We start from the raw sequence: 22,687 nt of genomic DNA on the forward strand, positions 1-22,687 counted from the left end.
ATTTGGAATGTTATACAATTTAATGTCATATTAACTTTGAATATTGATCAACCGTTGTGTTTTTTTGGAATGATTATGATTGTTAAATATTATTAAAGTGAGATGTTGGCATAGTGAGTATAAATAAGTATAATTAGGAATTATTTATGGTTAGGCTTACTATGGTCCTGGTGGCCTTACACCTATCTATTTTCTAATGCCTGTCACAGGCCCATAAGTCGGGTCATAACAAAGTTGGTATCAGAGCCTAGATTTAGATTCTCTTCAACCTAGATTAGCTTCCTTAGTTATTGTAGAATTAGGTTTGAGTTTGTCATTACATGTTTTTGTTGATTCTAATATCTGCATTATACGGTAGAGAGTATATTTTTGTTTGATGTTTTGCTTATTTATTTTCAGTTTATCGCTATACTGAAGACTAAAGCAGTTGTAGTGGCCCAAGAGGCCTAAGATGAGATCTCTAAAGAGTTTGCCCCACCAGCACCTACTCGTGATACTAGAAGGGAAGGTAGGCCTCGAGCTGTAGCCCGACATGGTCAGGGTGAGGCTCAGAAGGCGCGTGGTGTTGATGGAATTTTAATTGATGCTTTGGTAGTTGTATGACGGTGGTGCAGCGAGCTTTAGAGCAGCTTTTAGTTCATCAACAATAGCATGTTGCACAGGGTTTAAGAAGCCATAAAAGTAGGTCTGGTACTAGAGATCTGAATGAGGTCCATATGTTTGAGTATACTAAGCTGAGATCGATGGAATTTGATGGTGTTTCAGGAAACTCTTTAAATTTTCTAAACGAAGTAGGGAAGAGAGCATCAAACTTAAGGTGTTCAAATAAGAGGACTATTGAGATGGCAGGCTTTTCAGTGAAGAGAATAGCTTCTTAATGGTTCAGAGACTATATCCATCCTTTCTTGGATAGTATCGCTTAGAGGCAGTTCAGAGACAGATTTATATCCCTTTTAGCATGAGGCAAGAGTACAAAGAGAGGTTTAAGAGATTGGTTAACAGGGACTTGTTAGTGGAAGAGTACACTAAACAGTTTGTTAAGCTAATTAGGCATGCACCATATACTATTGGGACATAAGAGCAGAAGAATAACAAGTACATTTTAGGCCTTGGTTTAGTTCTGAAACTAGTGCTTGTCAGATGTGTCTCAGGTCACATTAGAGGTTGTGCCTCGTCACTAATGGAGCTTGTTTTAGATGTGGTGAGATGGATCACATGGCTCCAACATGCCCTCAATATTTGAATTAGTAAGCTTTTTCTGAGGTTCATATGCTAATATAGCCCGACCAGCCTATTCAGTAGCTCCTGGTTCATTTTAGGTGGGTTTTGAGTTTGCCGGCCAGTAAGGCTGTGGTTTCGGGGTAGAGCTACAAGAGGTAGGTCATGAGGTAGAGTTCAGACTCAGGTTTCAAGTTCATAGCACTCGAATCGTGAACAGGCTAGAGTGTTCGCTCTCATCTCTCAAGGTACCCGAGTTTCAAAATGTAATGGTGTTAGGTAATATTCCAGTCTGTCATTATAATGCTAGAGTTTTATCAGACCCTGGTGCTACTCATTTTTTTGTATCTTCTAGTTTTGCAATGAGATTAGGTATTCAACCAGTTAGGCTATAAGTTCCTTTGTCTGTGACTACGCTATTAAATTATGCCTTAAAGACATACTTTATAGTCGTGTTCGTTTTAAATTGAGGTTTGAGATTTGTTAGCAGACCTGATTTTTTTGGATTTTATGGACTTTAATGTGATTTTGGGAATGGACTAGTTGGCAACATATTATGCCACAGTAGATTTTTGGGAAAAGCAGGTGACTTTTCAAATTCCAAAAGACTTAAGAGTTTCACTTTAAGGGTGATTAGATTGTTGCACCATCAAATCTCATGTCAGCCATTACAATTAGATGGATGCTTCACCGTGGATCAAGGATAGTTGGCTCTTATGAGGGATACTTCAGTAGAGAAAGTATAGTTAAGGATGTTCTTGTTGTTTATGAGTTTCTTGATGTTTTTCTATATAGGTTGCCCGGATTACTGCTTGATATAGAGATAGAGTTATGTATTAGTATAGTGCCAGGCACAACTCATATTTCTATGCCACCTTACAAAATGGCACAAGCAGAGTTAAAGGAGCTAAAGGAGCAATTGCAAGATCTTCTAGATTAGAATTTTATCAGATTGAGTACATCTCCATGGGGTGCTCCAGTGTTTTTTGTGAAGAAGAAAGATGGTTCTTTACGCCTTTGTATTGATTACAAACAGTTGAATAAGCGATAATTCATAACAAGTATTTGCTTCCTCGTATTGGTGACTTATTCGATCACCTTTAGGGTGCTGCATGCTTTTTCAAGATTGATTTACTATCAGGATATCATCAGCTAGGGATACATGAAAAGGACACACCTAAGACGATGTTTAGGACTCGTTATGGGTATTATGAGTTCTTGGTGATGTCATTTGGACTCACTAATGCCCTTATAGCTTTCATAGACCTGATGAACTGAGTGCTCAAGCTGTTCCTAGATCACTTTATCATCATATTTATTGATGATATCTTGGTGTACTCTAAGAGTGAAGAAGAGCATGCGTGGAATTTGAGGATGGTACTTCAGACCTTGAGGGAGCACTAGTTGTATGCTAAATTCTCTAAATATGGATTTTGTTTGGAGAGTGTAGCTTTTTTAGGACACATGGTATTTAAAGAGCATATTCAAGCGGAGTTTCTAAAAAAGTTGAAATAGTGATTGGTTGGGGAGGCCAACTACAATGATGGAGCATATTCAAGCGGAGTTTCTAAAAAAGTTGAAGGATTGTTTGACCTCGGCTCCAATGTTAACCCTACCATTTGGGACTAGTGGTTTCACCGTATATTGTGATGCTTCTAGAGTGAGACTAGGTTGTCTCTTGATGCAACATGGTAAAGTAGTGGCCTATACATTCAAGCAACTAAAAGACATGAGTAGAATTATCCTACTCATGACTTGGAGATGGCCGTTGTAGTTTTTACTTTTAAGATTTGAAGGTACTATCTTTATGGGGAGACGTGCAAGATATACACGGATTACAAGAGTTTAAAGTGTATATTCCATCAGAAGGAGTTGAATTTGGGGTAGAGAAGATGGTTGGAACTTATGATTGTATTATTTTTTACCATCCAGATAAAGCAAATTTAGTAGCTAATGGCTAAGTAAAAAGTCAGCAGGTAGCCTTGCTCATATCAGCATAGAAAAAAATCTGATTAAGGAGTTGCATGAGTTGTATGATCAAGAATTGCAGTTGGAGGTACTAAAACCAGGAGTATTATTGCCATTTCAAGGTTCGGTTCGTACTTATTAACAGAATCAAGTCATCTCAGAGTCAGGACCCACAACTAAGAAAGAATTAAAAAGAAGTACATTAGGGTCAAGCTAATGATTTTGTCATAGATGATGACGGGACTCTCAAGATGGACACTAGGTTGTGTGTTTCTAATGTGGATAATCTCAAGAAAGAGATTTTAGAAAAGGCTCATAGCCCAGCTTACAATGTTCACCTAGGTTTTACTAAGATGTATAATGATTTGAAAAACATTTATTAGTAGAACGGGATAAAGAAGGATATGGTAGAGTTTGTTTCCAAGTGTTTGACATATCAATAAGTGAAGCTTGAGCACTAAAAGTCATTAGGGTTGTTGTAGCCACTTCCAATTTCGAAGTGGAAGTGGAAAAGAATTATTATGAATTTTGTGTTGGGTTTGCCTAAGACTTCAGTAAGGTATGACTCTATTTGGATAATTGTGGATCCATTGACTAAGTCAGCACACTTCTTGCCCAAGACTACTTACTCGGTGGTTAAGTATATGAGGGTGCACTTGGAAAGAATTATAAGTCTTCACAATGTTCATATTTCTATAGTGTTTGATAGATGACCACAATTTACTTCAAGATTTTGGAGGAAACTACAAGAGTACCATACTAGATTTCAACACAACTTTCCACCCCCAGATTGATGGTAAGTTAGAAAGAAAAAAAATTTTAGACTTTGGACGATATGCTTAGGCTATGTGTTATGGATCTTGGTGGTCAATGGGATTAGGACCTGCATTAATTGAGTTTGCCTATAATAACAGTTATCATACAAGTATAGAGATGGCTCTTTATAAGGTAATATATGGCAAAAAATGCAGATAAACCGTGTGTTGGGAAGAAATTGGTGAGCGAAAGTTAGCAAGTCCAAAGTTGATTTAGATTAATTCTAAAAGGATTCCTATCATCCAAGAGAGATTGAAGACAAATTTTAGTAGGCAAAAGATTTATGTAGACTTGAACCGGAAGCACATAGAGTTCAATATTGGAGAATATATATTCATAAAGGTGTCATCTATAAAAAGCGTGATGCGATTTGGTAAGTAAGGCAAGTTGGCCCTAGGTTATGTGGGACCATTTGAGATTATTGACAGAATTGAAGAAGTAGCATATAAGTTGAATTTATTGCCTAATTTTTTGCATATGCATCAGGTGTTTTATATTTCCATGTTGAGGAAGTATATTCTAGATCCCTCGCATGTGTTGCAACTTCAATATGTGGAGGTGAGTAAAAATTTAACTTATGAGGAGTAGTCAGTCATAATTGTAGATACTCAGGTTCGCCAACTTCACTCTAAAGTTATACTTATGATAAAAGTCATGTAGCAAAATCATTCTATCGATGAGTGTACTTGGAAGACCAAGTAGGAGCTGAGAGAGTCCTATCCCTATTTATTTTAGTCTTGAGGTAAGCCTTGTTCTTTTTAAATTCGATGATGAAATTTTCTTAAGAAAGAGGAAATGTAATACTTGTAATTTTTTAATTTTAATTTCAACTAATTTTCGAGTGTTTTAGTAAATTAATGATCTGAGTACTAATTTAAGCATTAAATAATTATTTATTAATCAATAATCATAAAATGTCACTTAGTTCTTTATTTTATTATTTTCACAAATATTTATATTTTCTTGATTTGAAGACTTCAGAAAGGATAAAACTCAATTTTATTTAAATTAGTCTTATTACATGTATATATATATATATATATTTATTCTTAGAAGATATGATTGGATCTGATTTATATTAAAAATTGTTTGCTTTATATTATTATTTTTAATGGGGTCAAACTATTGTGATTAGCTTTTATGTGATAATTAAATAAAAAAAAAAGAGAAAAAAGAAAAGAGAAGAAATAAAATAAATAATAGATTTTCTTTAAGGAGGGTATTACTATAGCAATTTCTTTTCTTTTAGGGGCTTAGATTGGATTTAGTGGATGGAGAATATCCACTTTGGCCTGACCCTCTCTTCCTCCTCTCCTCCTTCGATACCCACTGCGCTTCCCCATCTCCGCCATTCACCATCAGTTTCACCTCAAACCATAGCCAAACTCCAGCCCTATCTTTGTCTCCTCCTCTCTAGTTGGCTAACGAGCTCCCTTGGTCGGAAAGAAATTGAAAAATGTCACATAAGAGAGGGAAATCATTTCACTCGACACCGCTACAAAATAGCCACCTCCCATTATCATTTTGGTAATCTAACATTGGAATCGAGCTCTTGGACCTCGAAAACCTTGAGCTCGATCTTCCCCTTCATTTTTCTCCATTGGCAGCCATGTTCTATTCTCATTGGAGCTGAAACTTTTGAGCTGCGATCTAGTGGTTTCTGGCGAGCTTCAGGCGAAAATAGCACCATTTTTGGACTCCTTGCATCACAAGCTTCGTGTGGGTACTCTCAGATTTAATTTATAACACCATTAAAAATTTCGACAATCGGATTCCAGTGTTTTTAGGACATGCACGATGGTAGGCATTTGTCTTAATATAACATTTTCGGACTCGAAAAATAATTTAATATTATTGGTAATTATTTTATTTATTAATTGTTAATAATTAATTAATTTTATTAATTATAGTTTAATTGTGTATTACGATGGATTAATTTTAGTAAATCAATTATTCATTGATAAATATATGAGATAGTTGATTGTGAGTAATTTAATTAATTATCGGGGAATTGTTTATAAATTAATTGTGAATTGTGATAATTAAGATGATTAGCTAATTATTATTATTGATATCGCGTTGTGTTGATGAGTCGAAAAAAATATTATAGATGTAGGATACTGATAAGCATCATAAAACACATGTTTTCATGCCTGATTGTTTACATTTTTTATGAATGATTATCCCGTTTTATGCTAGAATCACCTGTCTTTTGTTTCCTTTCTCATTTCAGGTCATTTTCGAAGGACATCATCAGTAATCGAGGGACATACGTGTGATTACAGACCAAAATCCATCAGATTGGGCGAGGAGTAGCACCTAGAGGGTTGAGCATGGCCTGGACTCCGGTCGTGCTGAATTACCAAGAGGCTATCCCCAATTGTGCCATTTCAACACGACTTCCGTAGCCACCACGGCCTCCGGCTGTGATGGATCGAGGCTTGGGCACGGCACGGAAAGAGTCGACAACAGACTCCACGGATTCGGCCGGCTGGACTCATTTGTCTTTGAATCATACAACTGAGTCGGCCATCTTTGAATCAACTATATAGGCGATTTTGAATTCTTTTTGAAGGGAGACGAATTTTGGACTCAATTCCAAGACACACACTTAATCAATTGTTTCCTATACCTCAATTGTAGACCTTGAGAGATCAAATTCATCAATTGAAGGAGGAATTTCACTTGTTCCAACATCGAATTGAAGATCAAGACAAACTTTGGGAGCATTCAAGAGGCAACTAGGGTTTGAGATTTCGAATTTGCAATTTTAGGGTTTTTCATTCGGCTTGAAAGAGAAGGGTGTACATGCCTTTAATTTTCTTTTCCTTATTTTGTTCCCTAATTGCTTTAACCATGAACATGAGTAGCTAGATCTTTTGAATCCATTAGGGTTCACCTTTGTTGATGGATTATGCTTAATTGTTAGTTTTATAATTGTCATTCTTGCAATCTTCTTGCTATTTAGTAATAAAAGTTTGATTCAGTTAATTTGAGACGTTGAATTAATTGTTTATTGGGTTGTTTCTTGACATTGAGAAATGCTTGTTACAACTGGACATTGAATAGTAAGGACTGGTAGTTAACACTTAGAGATAAGGTTAATTTACTCGCCGGATTAAGAACTAATAACTCTTAATAGTTTTAAATCATACTTAATGCTAATCTGTAGTAATCCGATAGGAAGAGATTCCATTAGGTTAGTGCAGGGTTAGGAATCCGGCAGAAGCTCGAGAGAGGCAGGATTCAATTCGGGATTTAGGCACGGGTAAGCAAGATCGGCAATCCATAAAATCCATCTTTAGAATTCCATCACTTAGGCTCCCTTTTGGGTTTGTTTCTCTCTTTGCAATTGTCTTTTGATTATCCATTGTTCTTCATTTACTTATTTGTACTCATAACCATTAGCTGGTACGTTAGAACTTTCACACCCTATTTCAGACTAGATAACATAGCAAACAGTAGTAACTCTAGGTTCACCCGATCTCCAGGGATACGACCTTGATACTCACTAGTGCTAGGCTGCATCGGTAGGTTCACTGCCTTAGGTGTAGGTTGCATAAAGAGCCCATCAGTTACCAAACTCTCGTTAAATTTTAATAATTATTTAGAAGTATTTTTAGCATATTCTAAACTAGTTATACGGGGTAAATGTTTATATTTTAGGAGAGGTTTTGTCGAATTTTCGATAGAATTTTTAAATCAGAAATATTTAAAATTTAAGAGGTCAAATTCTAGAAAATCTAGATCTAGAATTAATTTTGAGATTTTTATATTAACTAAATTATTTTCATGAATAGATATTCTAACTGTTCAACTAGTTCTACCAAAGTCATAGGAGCAGCTTGAGAAAGCGTCTAAAACTGTGAGTTAAAATCATATAATCAACTAATTTTACATAATGTCATTTATTTAATTTATATAGTAGTATCCTTATTATTATTATTGTTATTATCATCATCATTATCATTATTATCATTTTTAGTTTTATTATTATTATTATTATTATTATTATTATTATTATTATTACATTTCGATTATATTTCCTTCTTCACTTATATTAATAAATTTAATATTTAATGTTAATTGAGATATCATTTATTATTATTATTGTTATTATGCATATTATTTTTATTTCTACTAAATTTTGATATTATCAGGATAAGGATGGTAATAGAATGTGCCACTAGTGAAAATTAAAGATGTGTATAGAAAGGTATATATATGATTTGCCTTGGTCTAGCATAGCTCTCTAGGCTTACGGGATTCAGAAATAACTGGAGAAAAGGTCTCTGGTCGAGCTTAGCTCTCTTGGCGCTAACTGAGTTGGAAATAAGTGACCAAACTAGTTAAAGACCCTAGTTGAACTTTGCTCTCTCGGCGATGATCTTATTGAAAATAAGAAAGTCTATTAGCTAATAGAATTAGAGTCTAGGATTCTGCTAATGTTATCATCCTGCTACTATTAAAAATTAAATTTTCTAAATTATTGACAATAACGCATGATTATTTAGTTATGAACTTATATATATAATCGTTTTATTATGGTATTTACATTTTCTTTACATTATATGATTTTGACGCACTCTTGAGATTAATAGTTTCAAATTTATTTTTCAGGTGACAGTTAGGACTTTCAGTCGCTCCACTCTATTGATAGCTTGATATTCTTCTTCGGGCTTGGCGTAATTGTTTTCTATTGTACTTCTTAGTATGTGATTTTCTAAATACTCTGCATTACTTATTGAAGGTTTATTCTTTTATTATTGTTATAATTTGGAATGTTATACAATTTAATATTATATTAATTTAGAATATTAATGAACCGTTGTATTTTTGTGGAATGATTATGATTTGTCGAATATTATTAAAATTAGATATTGGCATGTTGAGTATAAATAAGTATAATAAGGAATTATTTAAGGTTATCTCAGTAGTCTTATGCTTACACATTTTTTAGCGCCGGTCATGAGCCCACGAGTCGGGCCATGACAATTATTTGGCAATCGTATATCTTCGATTGTTTAATTTTTTTTCTAGTTTGCATTCTATTTCATTTGAAACAGATTAAGATGCTTGACATATACTTAAATGTATACTATTTTTTGTTAAACATATATCTTTTGTGTTATATTTTCTTTTAATATTTTATAAATATTTCACATCCTATTTTATTTTTTAAAATATTTGTGAATACTATAAATATTAATTAAACTATGCATCAAAGTTTTAATATCGACAGAAATTGATATTTCATATTATTATTATTTAAATATAAATATAATTAAATATTTTATTTTTTTTATATCAAAATTACATATATCAAATATATACTTTTTCTTCTTTAATATATATCCAATATATATATTGTTTTGATCTTGTAGTAATTTGTCTCCTTTTTTTGATATAATATTCTTAACATATCTTCAAATTCTTAAATCAGTAAAATATCTTTTAAATTTTTAATTTATTTATTCATTACTAATATCACAATATCAAATAAAGTACAATAATATTTCATAAAAAATAATATATTTCAGATTTAGTATTTGTCAAAAGTATATCGAACATGTATACTTTTTCTTTCAAAGTGCAGTAAAATCTCTCTATAGTGATACTCTATATAGAAATAGCTTTTATATAGTGATGAAATATTACGGTCCTAATTTGGACCGGTTATAAATATAAATAAACTTTCCATTGTAATAAGTTATAAATTTTTTAAGTCCTGCCTTAAGAAAATATCCCTCTATATAGTAATATTTGTATATATAATTAAAAAAAATATTATATTATGTTTTATCTTACTGGAATAGTGTTTTGTCTCATCAATCTTATTTATATAATATGACAAGATACTTTTGTATTTGATTTATGATTTCTATCATTTCACCAACAAGATTAAGTATTAAATATAAAAATATTTTTAGTATTCAAATATCTATTATGTTATAAACTTCTTATAGTTATAAATTTTATTTAATCCCAAGTATATGACTATAAAGAAATTTTACTATATATTCAAGATTTTTTTTCTCAAATCTGAAATTGAAAATATATCTCTAAATTCTTAAATAATAAATTTATGTTTATTCATCATTAGTATCTTAAAATCGATTAGCCAAAACTAAATTGTATTCTTAAATCTGGAGATTTAAAAAAAAAAATTAAAATTTACCTATATTTTTTTGATATTTCTTCTACATCATTAATTGATTTTTGTAACTAGTTTTCATATTTAATTTTTAAATTACATATATATTTGATCTTTTATTGTTTTCATTATTTATTCTTGTTTCAAAATAACCAAATTTATAAATAAAATTTTATTTTAAGATACTTTTATAAATAAATATCTATTTTTAAGTATTTTTTATTGTTAGCAATTCTTTCATGTTTTTGTAATTGTTTTCTGATTTTGTGGCATTCATTACAAGTCGAATCCCACTAGCTCATGAATAAATCAACTCCATTATAACCTTCTACCGAATTGGTTTTGATTCATGCTATGAGCATTAGAGATATAATTGGTTTTAAAATTTATAATCGACTAATCTGAGTGATGAAATCGATCAAACTAATAAGATAAGACATTTCGGTAATTTCTAGTATTGGTTGTTTTCGATTTTAAAATTTTACAGACCACCGCTACTTTGTTATTGTAGTACTAAAGCAAACCTTTCTGTACATGTACTGTATATTATTATATTAATACACTCAAGTAACGGCAAACTATAGTGTCGTTTTGCTGTAGAAAAGTAATCTGTCTAAGTCACTCTCAGGCGACAATCTCCTCTTGGACCATCTCTCTCTCTGAAAAAAGAAAAAAGAAAAAGAAAAGGTCTAAAACGACAAGTGATGAAGACCTCATTTTCTAAGTCCATCAAATGTTAAAAAAGAAAACAAGAAACTTTGACACGCTTCTTCTTCCACTTGCCTCCACGCGCCGCCCTTTCCTACTTTACGCGCCGCCATCCTTTCTCCCTTACTTTATATTTGCCTTTTTCTTTACTTTTTATCTTCTCTCTATCTCTTTTGTTTAAAGTTCAATCTTTCTCAAAGATCTGAACTTTTAATTTATGTATTCGGTGCTTCTGATGATAATAATAAAAAAATGGGCGGAGTTACGTCATCAATCGCCGCAAAGTTCGCTTTTTTCCCGCCAACTCCACCTTCTTATACTGTTTTAACCGACGAGTCTAACTCCGGCCGGCTATTTATTCCGGAGGTACCGAGGACTGATGACGTGGATGTTTTAAAGCTTAGGACTCGGAGAGGAAATGAAATCGTGGCCGTACATATAAAGCATCCAAGAGCAACAGCAACTTTGCTCTATTCTCATGGAAATGCAGCTGATTTAGGACAAATGTTTGAGCTTTTCGTTGAATTGAGTAAACGACTTCGTATTAATCTTTTGGGGTATGAATTTTTCCTTTTTTTTTTTCTTTAAATTATTTGATTCTTTGATTTTAGTTTAAGGATTGTTCTTGTCTTCTTATTTTCTTAAATTAAGTTTATATGTTTGCTTAATTTAGTGAATTAGATTAGTGTTGAGCTTCTTAGTCCTGTTGATAGTGTTATAAGCACAGTTAAGTGTGGTTAGTGAATTTTGCTGTTAATTAGCATTCCTTAAAACTTTTGATTGGAGCTTAACTGTTACAAGTAATATGAGTTTTTTAGAAGTCTATATGACTTTCTAATGAAAGTTTTATCATATTCATATAGTAAATGTTGCAGAAATTTTCCGAGGTATTAGCTTTATTTATTTGTTTTTTGGGATTATGTTATATGGAACCTTAAACTAGGGGTTTTAGAAATAAAGAAAACAGATTTCTACATTTTCATCTAATTTTTCAAACAATGCAAAATGTTGTTTCGAAATTTTATTATATCTTGTAAAGCGTGTAAAATGTGCTTTTAAATCACTGACCGTCTTATTATACGGTAGAGTTTCAAGATCTTTTTTGGTCGTTATTGTAAAGGCTGGTGCTGCTTTATTGAAGTTTCAGCAACTCACTGTAGATTGTTTAATGACAATGAGAACGAAAAATTCTGATTTGAAGAGATATTTCCTGATTATATTTATAATTGCTTTAGATCTAACTAAAGGCTAGCATTTTATTTGAGTCTATAGACTGCAATCGATAACAATAAAACGCCCTTTTGCAGGTAAGTCCATGAATATGGTGTCTTCTCCTGATTTATTTTTATTTATCAAAATGCAAAAATTTCATGCCCTACAAATACTGTGACTTATTTATATCAAAAGCTGGGTGTTGTCACCATTGATATTTAGTAAAATTTTAACTGCTTGCTTCTACTTTTATTATGTATTGCTATTTAATACACAGTTGGAAATTAAATTCTAATATCTACTGCAATTTCTATGGTTAACAAATCATATATAACGGTTCAATTTTGATGTCAAAAGAACCATTGATAATTGTAACATTTCTACTAGTGCATGTGTTAGCTTTGGCATATGCATATACAAGTGCAGGGATATGGTGACATTTTTCTGATGTTGATTTGAACTATTTATTACAATTCGAATCCATGTGGAGGCCCATTTAGCCTTTAGCTAGGAAAGATAGGTAGCCTGTTGTATATGCCATAAAGCTTTCAACATACACGAGCTTATGATTGCTTTACAATTCTATACATTGAATTACTTTATTCAACTCTTATTAGCATGATTATTTGGTGCCTTAGGTTGTATTCCATAGGTGCAGATATACTTGAATTGATGTCTATAGGCTCTCAATTACATGCGGAGTTAGATGCATAACTATTGTATTTGAACAAGCTGTAGATCTGCTTTGAATACAGGGGTACTTGATATATTGACTGTCACTGGTTTGTTTGTTCATAAGTTAATTGTGTTAAGAAAAATGAGCTTTCTGTATAACTAAATGTGTAGACAGCTACTTCTTTTTTAAAAATTTTTTCCCCTAGTATTATTCTTTTATCTTTTTAATAAAAATGAGTGACAACTTTTGCAAGTCGCACTTTGGTGGGTATTTTGGATTTTAGTTCGATGATTGTGGACTGTGGAATGCAGCAGAACTTTTTTTTTTCTTTTTTTAACAAAACGGCACACTTCAGAATAACTCCTTTTATCTGTGAATCTGTATAGATGAACAAGTGGTCATAGTATAATGTAATAGGAGAAGAGTTGTGCAGTGAAACGTCACAATTCAGAATAATTACTCATGTCTGTATAATGAACAAGCCTGTAATCAATTATGTTTGTTATGGAATTATAGTGGGTTGTCAAACCATAACTGTTGTGATTTGAGCTGATTCAAATTTTGAATGAACATTGATGCATACGTGACTGTAGCCAAATTTCTGCTACGATAAATTTATATGTTACTGTGTTTGTCAAATGTAATCGCAGGAAGAGTGGTGAAATAACTGCAAGGACAGTTGTGGTAGAGCATTATTTTTGTGTTATTAGTTTCTGGCTTCTCAATAGCCAATAATTAAGAGATTTGTGGACTGAAAAGAACCGACTATTGGTGATCTTGTTGTGTTCTCCACTCGTAGCTTGGCATAGTATGCTATACATTTACTGAGGGTATCAACTACAATGCATATTCATTATTTCTTGTCTTTTATTTTTTTCCACACAGCTGCTATAGTTTCATTTCTTAAGAACTAAAGCTGTGTTTGTTTGATGTTTACGGTATCTGCATCTTCTGTGTCATAGATATTGCCTGTCACAGAAATACATATAGCATTGTACTGTGAAAATGGACTTCAATCCGTATTCTTGATGGTTTTTCTTCCAACTTTTGGAAAATTATATCATTTTTTTTTGGCTGTGGGCTAATACCTTTTTTTTTTTTACTTTTATGGTTGGTCCAGGTATGATTATTCTGGCTATGGACAATCAAGTGGAAAGGTTTGACATTAAGTTTTGCCAGTTACTGATGATGTATATAAAGTCTTTTGCATACTATATTTGTTTTACCTAAATCATGTTCCCCATTTAATAATATCCATCTTTTTCACACTCTTATATGTCTTATTATGTGTTTGCTCAACTCTTTCTAATTTCCATAGTGCAGCTCTCTTCTCCTTTTATTTTTGTTGAATAAAATTTTCCTCATGTATAAAGCAATTTAATTATTTGCTTCTCCATTTGACATCTTTAAATAGAAGTAGAATCAGAGATCTAATAGTGAGTCATTAAAAATTATCAAAAGTACTATAAAGGAACATACTGCATTTATAATTGGGTCTCTCTCTCTTCCCCTCCTCTTTTATTTTAGAAAAATGTATAGCTTCCTATTCTATCTGGAATTGAAAACCAAGGGCCTAATTCTCCAAGGCGTCGTGATGGAATGATTTGTTTCAAATTTACAGCTTTTTTTAAAAAAAAAATCTTTTTCCACTGCACATTTGATGTTACCAGGGTTATTGGACTGTCTAAAATAAAGTCTCTTCAAATCTTTTCCCTTTTTTGAGCTTCAGATTTCATTTTGATTTAACATTTTGGTGGTCAAATAGTTGGATGACATTTTTTCTGATCTGTTATGATGAGTTTGAGATTTGGAACTTGGGAGGGATGGAATTGCTTAATGGACTTGACACTAAGATTTGCCATGAAAACTCAGTAATAGTTTTGATATTTAACTTATGCTGGGTGGTGTGGTAGAGACATTTCTCCATAATTTGAACTGCTATGCTATTTTTCATATTTCCTTGGGAATAAAAAATTGGATTCTCGTGGTTTATCATACATTATAGTTTCTACTTGGTTGCTCCTGCAAATACAGGGGATCTCTCGTAATAATTCTGGTTTTATAAGCTTTAGGGTATTTGGTTACGATGTTATCTGATGTTGCTCTTAACAATCGCTTCTCTTCTGAACCAGCCAACTGAATGTAATACATATGCGGACATAGATGCAGCATATAATTGCCTCAAAGAACAATATGGGGTTAAAGATGAACAACTAATACTGTATGGTCAGTCTGTTGGCAGTGGACCCACAGTTGATCTTGCTTCACGGTTACCAAATTTGAGAGGTGTGGTTCTACATAGCCCAATTTTGTCTGGAATGAGGGTATTATACCCAGTCAAGAGGACATACTGGTTTGATATATACAAGGTAATTTTTTTGCATTAATTATATCAGATATTCCTGTTTAATGCTATTATGACAACCTGTGTTTGTCTTTTCAGAACATTGACAAAATTGGAATGGTGAACTGCCCTGTTCTGGTAATTCACGTAAGTATTATTTTCTCTTGTCTTCATTTGTAGTCCGTTTTTAGCTGTTTATCTGCTCTTTCTCCTCCCCCTCTGTGATTTGGACATAATTTTATGCACCATGTTGGCAGTTTAAATGGAGAATGTCTTCCTGCATGATTTTTTTATTCTTGTGCTAAAGTGTTCATATATTTGATTATTGGCCAAACTCATTTTCAGTAGCCTTTGGGACAACAACATTTTTTGAAGTATCTTAAATGCAAAGGTAGAATTCATTATGGTTAAAATCTGGCCAGAATCATAATTTGTAACGATATAGCATAATACTAACTAGAAATCTATGGAAAAGAATAACTGGTTGAGTGTGAATCTGTAACTGTTGGTGATACAAATCAATAGATCTGTGCTAATTATTCATGATTGTCTTCTGTGTGGCATGATGGCGTGCATGATAGAAGGCATAAGATGTTGGTAAGTTAACTAGGAACATTGTTTGGGTCTGTTTTTAGTGCCGAACCTAGTTCATCTTATTGGGGTGACATAATTTAGTTCTTCAAATGTATATGCAATTACAAAGAAAGTAACTTGGAATTTGGTAATCAAGTGCTTGGTTCAGCAAGATGCTTCCTATTCGGAGAAGAAGTGAAATACATTTCATTTAGTGCCTGGTCTAGGTCGACTTTAGGTTGCTTTTACCCTTCATTATTTCTCTTAGTTCATTTTTCATTTATTCTCTATTTGATTTCCTAAGCTTTTGTAGCCATAGATCTGAAAATTGTGTTTCCATGTGGAATTTGTATATGTAATATGCGTATTGTGTACAGGGCCAGAACTAGAAAATATTAGCAGGGGTCAAAAAGCTTATTGCTAATGGCACCAAAAGAAAAATAAAATTCAGTAATACCTATCTATTTTCAGATTCATAAAACGATAAGTTTTTCTTTTTGTCACTTCTCAAAACTTATTTTTTTTAAATACCATAGTTGTAAAAGAACAATATGATATGTAGGAAGAATTACTATTGGTTTAGTATTTGAATAATATTTATAACTCTCTGTTATTACTCAAGAAAAGTAATAACTATATCTTAACAAAAATTCTTTAGTCTTATACCAGCACATTCATCAAATAATTTTAATACTTCAAATCATTGATGACAAAGAAAATTATACGATCAATCAGTATAAAGAAAAACAAATATTTACTAATAACAATATCATAAATAAAAAATTAATGACTTGGAGGACCAATGAGACAAATGATCTAATATTTATTTCAAGCACTCAAAAAATTCTATTATGAAGAATAAGTTTAAAGGTTGTAGGGGCCAAGGCTCCCCCTTGTCCGTCCCCCCCATTTTCCCTAGTTGCAAAAATAAGGATGCTAATATAGATGTTTGGTTGGATATAATCCATAGTGATTAGGGAGAACGTGGAATTGGTAATGATTGAAGAACAATTGAGAGAATGAATATTTACATAGTGTTATGGAATTCGTGTGTAAATTTAAAATTTGTATGCTTTAAATGGAGTGAAAGTTAATCTAGAATTCTATATAATCAAATTTGTATGGAATTGGATATAGCTAAACTAAATTTTAATAAAATAGGTAGAATTTTCGAATGAATTCCACATTAGTTAGTCAATACATTACATAACCCCAAAATATCTCGTTCAATTTTATCATTTTCATTTTATTTTCTCTGTCATGTCTTTTTCTCAAATAAAATAAATTCTTTTATAGATTTTAACTATAGGGTAAGCTGTTTGGTCATGTGAGTCATGGGCCAATATATGTGCCAGTTAGGAAGGTCAAGCATATTATGGAGGGGGTTAGACCTAAATTAACCAGTGCAATGCATTAGGTTCTAGTGGCTTTACATCTTTTTGAAGGTGTAGACCGAGTCATGTAGAAGGGAGAAAAATTATACATCTAGGTGATCCCTACTAGCTGAGTACTTGAGTTAGTATTATTTCGTCCTTCTTTATGTTGGTCTTGTTTTCTCTGCAAATTTCACATGATCCTTGCATATTCTAGAAAGCTATACTAATAATTTTGACACAATTGTTGCTGGAAAATGGAGACAACATCATTTAATGACAGTTTTTGACTGAGATTAGAGATGAAATTGATATTCTTCTTTTCTCTTTACCATCTTCAGGGAACAGCAGATGAAGTTGTTGATTGCTCCCACGGTAAACAGCTTTGGGAACTTTGCAAGGAGAAGTATGAACCATTATGGATAACTGGGGGTGGACACTGCAATCTTGAGCTTTATCCAGAATTCATCAAACACCTAAAGAAGTTTGTTTTGACGCTAGGAAAATCAAAAGGAACTACAAATGGTTCTAAAAGAACAATAGCTGAGGCAGAAAATCAGAACAAAATATCTGAGAGTGGAACGTCAGATACCTTTGAGTTGGGTGGTGACCTTCCTGAGATCTCTAGAAATAGTTTAGATAGTAGACTGGAGAAGTCTAAGAAGCCAAATAAACCTGAAAAGTCCCGGATGAGCACTGACCGTGTTGATAGATTTAGGAGAAGAAAAGGCTTGGTCTGGTGATTGCTTATACAAAGAGCTTCTTCAATACAGTATGTGCATTGGTACATCTGAGAAGGTAATATATTTTTCATCTTGCTTTTGTAACGTGCAACAAATTCCGTACAAATTATTAGATCTGTGTAATTTTCCACATAAATGTCATATTTGTATGTATCCTTAGAACATGAATCAAATCAAGCCAAATCTTGCATTTTAACTCTTGTAAAAACAGCTCCTCATTTGAAGATGAAAATGATGTAATTTCACCATTTGTATCTTAAAGTTCTCTTGGTTATATGCTCTTTTCTGTACTTACCATCTTCAGCAAACACGAATTAAAGCAGGCTGAACTGGACTGTATCAAATGATTGGGCGCAATGATGTATAGTAACGAACAAAAAGCTTTTAAATCATTTAATTACGCTGTGATCCGGGTGAAGTTTAGGGCTTCCAGTTTATATTCTTGTTGTCCAATGTCTTAATGATATTACTTGCTAGGTTTTCAGAAAATTATGGTTTCCAAGGAGTTTGGTGATCTGGACGTAAAGGTTCTCTTACACTATACGTGCCAACGAAGAGGGAAGGGGAGGAAAAGGTAATTTAAAGGGAAGGGAAGAGAGAAAAAAATTATTATTCTATTATGTTTGGTTACAAAAAAATAATCAGTAAAAAGAAGGATTTGTTTGGATGCGTGGAAGGAAAATGAAATATTTCATTATATAATAAAATATATATAAATTTTAATTAACTATAATATTTAGTTTTAAATAATTTTATAATGAAATGTATATAAATTTTCTTTTTACTTTAATAAAATTATGAGATAATTTATTATAAAATATGAAAAGTGATGATATTATGTAAATAATAGTTAGAAAATATAAATTTTTTATGTAAAGAAAAAAAAACATGTTTTATATACGAAGTAACAGTCTCTTTTATCATGGCAAAATAGAGAGAATGAATGAATAAGAAAATCTAATGAAAGACAACTTAAAATTTATATAAAGAAACCATTTTTAGATTATTATTAAAATAAAAAAATAAAAAAAATTTATAAATATATTTTAATTCTTTTATATGAGTTTAGTCTTTTTACATCCGAAATTAGAGTCTAATCAATTTCATCTTCCATAAGGGAATAAAAGGAAATTATTCCCCTTCTATTCCCCTTCCCATCTTGAATAACTAAATAGCTTAACATAATGATAACTCATTCTCAATCCATTTTCTTCTCTTTCCTTTAAATTACCTTCAATCCATGCATAATGCTACGAAAGGTTATGATGCAAGTAAAAATTTAGGATACTAACTGTATCTTGCTTAGATTGGAAGACAAGAGAAAGGGACAAAAAAGAGGACAGAAAGAGAAAACTTGATTATAATCCGAATGCCGCAATGATGTATAGTGACGAACAAGAAGCTTTTAAATCATTTAATTATGCTGTGATCTGGGTCAAGTTTAGGGCTTCCAGTTTATATTCTTGTTGTCCAATGTCTTAACAATATTACTTGCTAGGTTTTCAGAAAATTATGGTTTCCAGGGAGTTTGGCGATCTGGATGTGAAGGTTCTCTTACACTATACGTGGCAACGAAGAGGGAAAGGGAGGAAAAGGTAATTTAAAGGGAAAGGAAGGGAAGGGAGTCGAAAGAAAAAGAGAAAAAAATTATTATTCTATTATGTTTGGTTACATATAAATAATCATTAAAGAGAAGGAAGAGAAAATATATAAAATTTGTTTGGATGATTGGGAGGGAAAGGAAATATATCATTACATAATAAAATACATACAAATTTTAATTAGTTATGATATTTAGTTTTAAGTAATTTTATAACAAAATACATATAAATTTTCTTTTTATCTTAATAAAACTATGAGATAATTAATTATAAAATATGAAAAGTGGTGACATTATGCAAATAGTAGTTACGAAGTATAAAATTTTTGCATAAAGAAAAAAAAGAAACATATACCTTATATATGAAGTAGCAGTCTCTTTTATAATGGCAAAATAGAGAGAATGAATAAATATGAAAACTTAATGAAAAACAACCTAAGATTTATATAAAAAGATTATTTTTAGATTATTATTAAAAATAAAAAAATAAAAAAGACTTTATGTATATGTTTTAATTCTTTTATATGAGTTGAGTTTTTTTACACCCCAAATTAGAGTGTAATCAATTTCATCTTCCATAAGAGGAATGAAAGAGAATTATTTCCCTTCTATTCCCTTCCCCATCTTGAATAACTAAATAGCTAAACATAATGATAACTCATTCTCCATCCATTCCCTTCTCTTCTCTTTGAATTACCTTCTATCTATGCATAGTATTAGGAAAGGTTATGATGCAAGTAAAAATTTAGGATACTAACTGTATCTTGCTTGGATTGGAAAACAAGAGAAAGGGACAAAAAAGAGAGCAGAAAGAGGAAACTTGATTATAATTCCAATGCCTCAGCTAAATGACAGTTGGTTATTCAACTAAGCCAACTACTGATAATAGAATTGTAAACCCTACTAATAATCTTTACTTATACTATCTTATTGCAATGACTAGTTAACCTAGGAACCAAGATATCTTCTTTACTTATGAATTCTTTTGCTTGCTTGTTGCGATTGTGCATGAAAGTTAAAAGAAAGATGTTCAGGGCAGGCAGATGAGAAATTTATATTTTTATGAATATTTAAAATAATAAAAAATGTTTAGAAACTCTCATTAAAAACGGCTAAAAGGTCAATTTGCTCTTTTAACTCGAAGACAATGAATAAATCACTCATATTTTAATTTTTTTACCAGTTTACCCATTAACTTGATGAAAATAGCCAATATACCCATTAATCACTCCTAAACTAAAGTGTATGATATAAATTCTTGGTTACTTATTAATAAATATACAAAAATATAAAGAATATATTCCAAAGAAAAATGATGCTTCTGTTGACTCTTTGACACCTCTTTCTTTTTCTGTTTTTATTTTTATAATAATATATAGATAGATACAAAGATAAACAACTTCTTTTTAAGAAAAACCTAGAGATAAACAACTTAATTTTAAACCAAAAGTACCTAAAAGTGAAAAATTACCAAATTGACCTAAGGTAGCAATTACAGTATAATTACATCTCGAAGTGGAAAGTAGCCAAAGTGAAGTCGCTGTAAAGGTAAAATCATTGGGTGTGGTACCCAAATTGACGGGCGTGGTTCCCAAATTACAAGCGAAGTTCTCAAAACTCAAATGGGCATGATGTCCATAAGTTCTCTCAATTCGAGCTTACAGGACGTGGCTTCTATAGCTCATCAAAATATCCTTTTTGTCGTATCTTTGATATTATGATTTGTCTCAATTTGTTTTATCGCAGAAATACTTAAAAATCTCGATAAACCAAGATAGTTGTCAGCACCTATTTTTTGGATTCAGATATTAAGGCAATTACAGAAAATCTAATGATAAAAGTCACTATCTTTCTCAAGTTTTAAGATATCGAGGACAGTCAAATCCAAGTTAAGACTGAGAATAATTAAATTAAAATCACTTTTATTAATTGTCAAAAAAATCAACTTTGAGAAGTAAAATGACCATTTTGGCAGGTTTAGGGACTAAATTTCCATAAAAAATTTCAACCCTTATAACTAATCGGCTTTACATACAATCGAATCAGCTCTGCGTACTGCTGAATCAGCTCTACATAGTGTTGATTAGTTATTTTTTACAAATTAACATCTTTTTACGCGTGTTTTCAATATTTAAATATCCAAAAATATAAAAATAAGTTTCTAGAAGTGATTTATGATAATTATTAAAATTATTAGATACTTTTTATGATAATTATTTGAATATAAAAGATTTAATTTTTATTTTATTAGACTTTTACATGATAAAGGGAAATGATAATCGATAGTTTTTATTTTAAAATAATTAAATATTTATTTATATCTCTAAGGTTTTCTAACCCTGCTATTATAAATAGAAAATGGTACCTTAGGTTTAGGATTAGCTACATTCCTAAAGGCATTCTTTAAGCTGCACTTTTAAAGTGATTCTCTAAATTTGATTGACATATATACAGAGAATTAGTTTTTGGCAATTCACTAAGAAAGAACCCTAATTTAGAAAACTCATTTACAACGATAGAAGTTTTTTAGATTTCAAGTAGAACTGGATTCTCAGCCAATTTTTAATTTAACTGCTTCCTCGTCTCTTGAGACTCGCAAAACAGCAACCTGCAGTGACGACTTGAGGGTTCCCCTATATCCACATTATTAATATTTTTTTCTCAACTGGTCTTTTTTATGTTTACTTATGAAATTTAGAAACATGATTAGGTCTTTTTTGAATGGATGAACATGATTCACATTATTAGATTAGGATTTTTTTTCCATTTAACATTTTGTTAATTTTATTGGGTATTGAATCTGATAATAGGAACATGTAGGATTCTGAGTCTAATCTTGTGATTTTATTGGGTTTTGAATTCGATTAGTTTGATGATAAGAAAATATAACTAATTTGTGTTTGTTTGAATTATATTTTTAAGGTTATATGATTGAAATTTGAATCTACTTTAAAATCTCATTTTTATTACTATCAAATTAGTTTTCTAAGGTTTATATTTCTTTACTAAATTTTATGTTTTTATTTTGTTTCTTATTGTGTTTTATATATTTTAATAGTTTTTTTCTCCTTTGTGTATGTAAAATTCTGACTTTTAGGTGCGAAAAATTGAGGAAAATCATAGACAACCATCCAAATCCCCCTAAAGCCGATTACTCTACGCCCTAGACCAATCGGCTATGCACAATTTTAGCCTAATTTTGAGTTTTGATGTATTTTCAATGATTTTATGTACTGTACTTAGTATATAGGTATTTTTTTTTCATTTCTTAGTTGTATGAGGATTGTAACAGTTAGATTTAA

At 31.5% G+C, this 22,687-nt stretch overlaps 1 protein-coding gene across 1 annotated transcript; it reads left to right on the forward strand.

Annotated features, from left to right (window-relative positions):
- Positions 1-10,737: 10,737 nt before the first annotated feature.
- LOC8261449 (alpha/beta hydrolase domain-containing protein 17B) lies at positions 10,738-18,046 on the forward strand. Its single transcript, XM_048374492.1, has 5 exons — positions 10,738-11,421; positions 13,873-13,909; positions 14,885-15,121; positions 15,196-15,243; positions 17,384-18,046. Exons 1-5 carry the CDS (start codon positions 11,117-11,119, stop codon positions 17,783-17,785), a joined length of 1,029 nt encoding a protein of 342 aa, XP_048230449.1. The 5' UTR covers positions 10,738-11,116; the 3' UTR covers positions 17,786-18,046.
- Positions 18,047-22,687: the final 4,641 nt, after the last annotated feature.

Source organism: Ricinus communis, chromosome 5, assembly GCF_019578655.1.
Source record: "Ricinus communis isolate WT05 ecotype wild-type chromosome 5, ASM1957865v1, whole genome shotgun sequence".
NCBI lineage: Eukaryota > Viridiplantae > Streptophyta > Magnoliopsida > Malpighiales > Euphorbiaceae > Ricinus > Ricinus communis.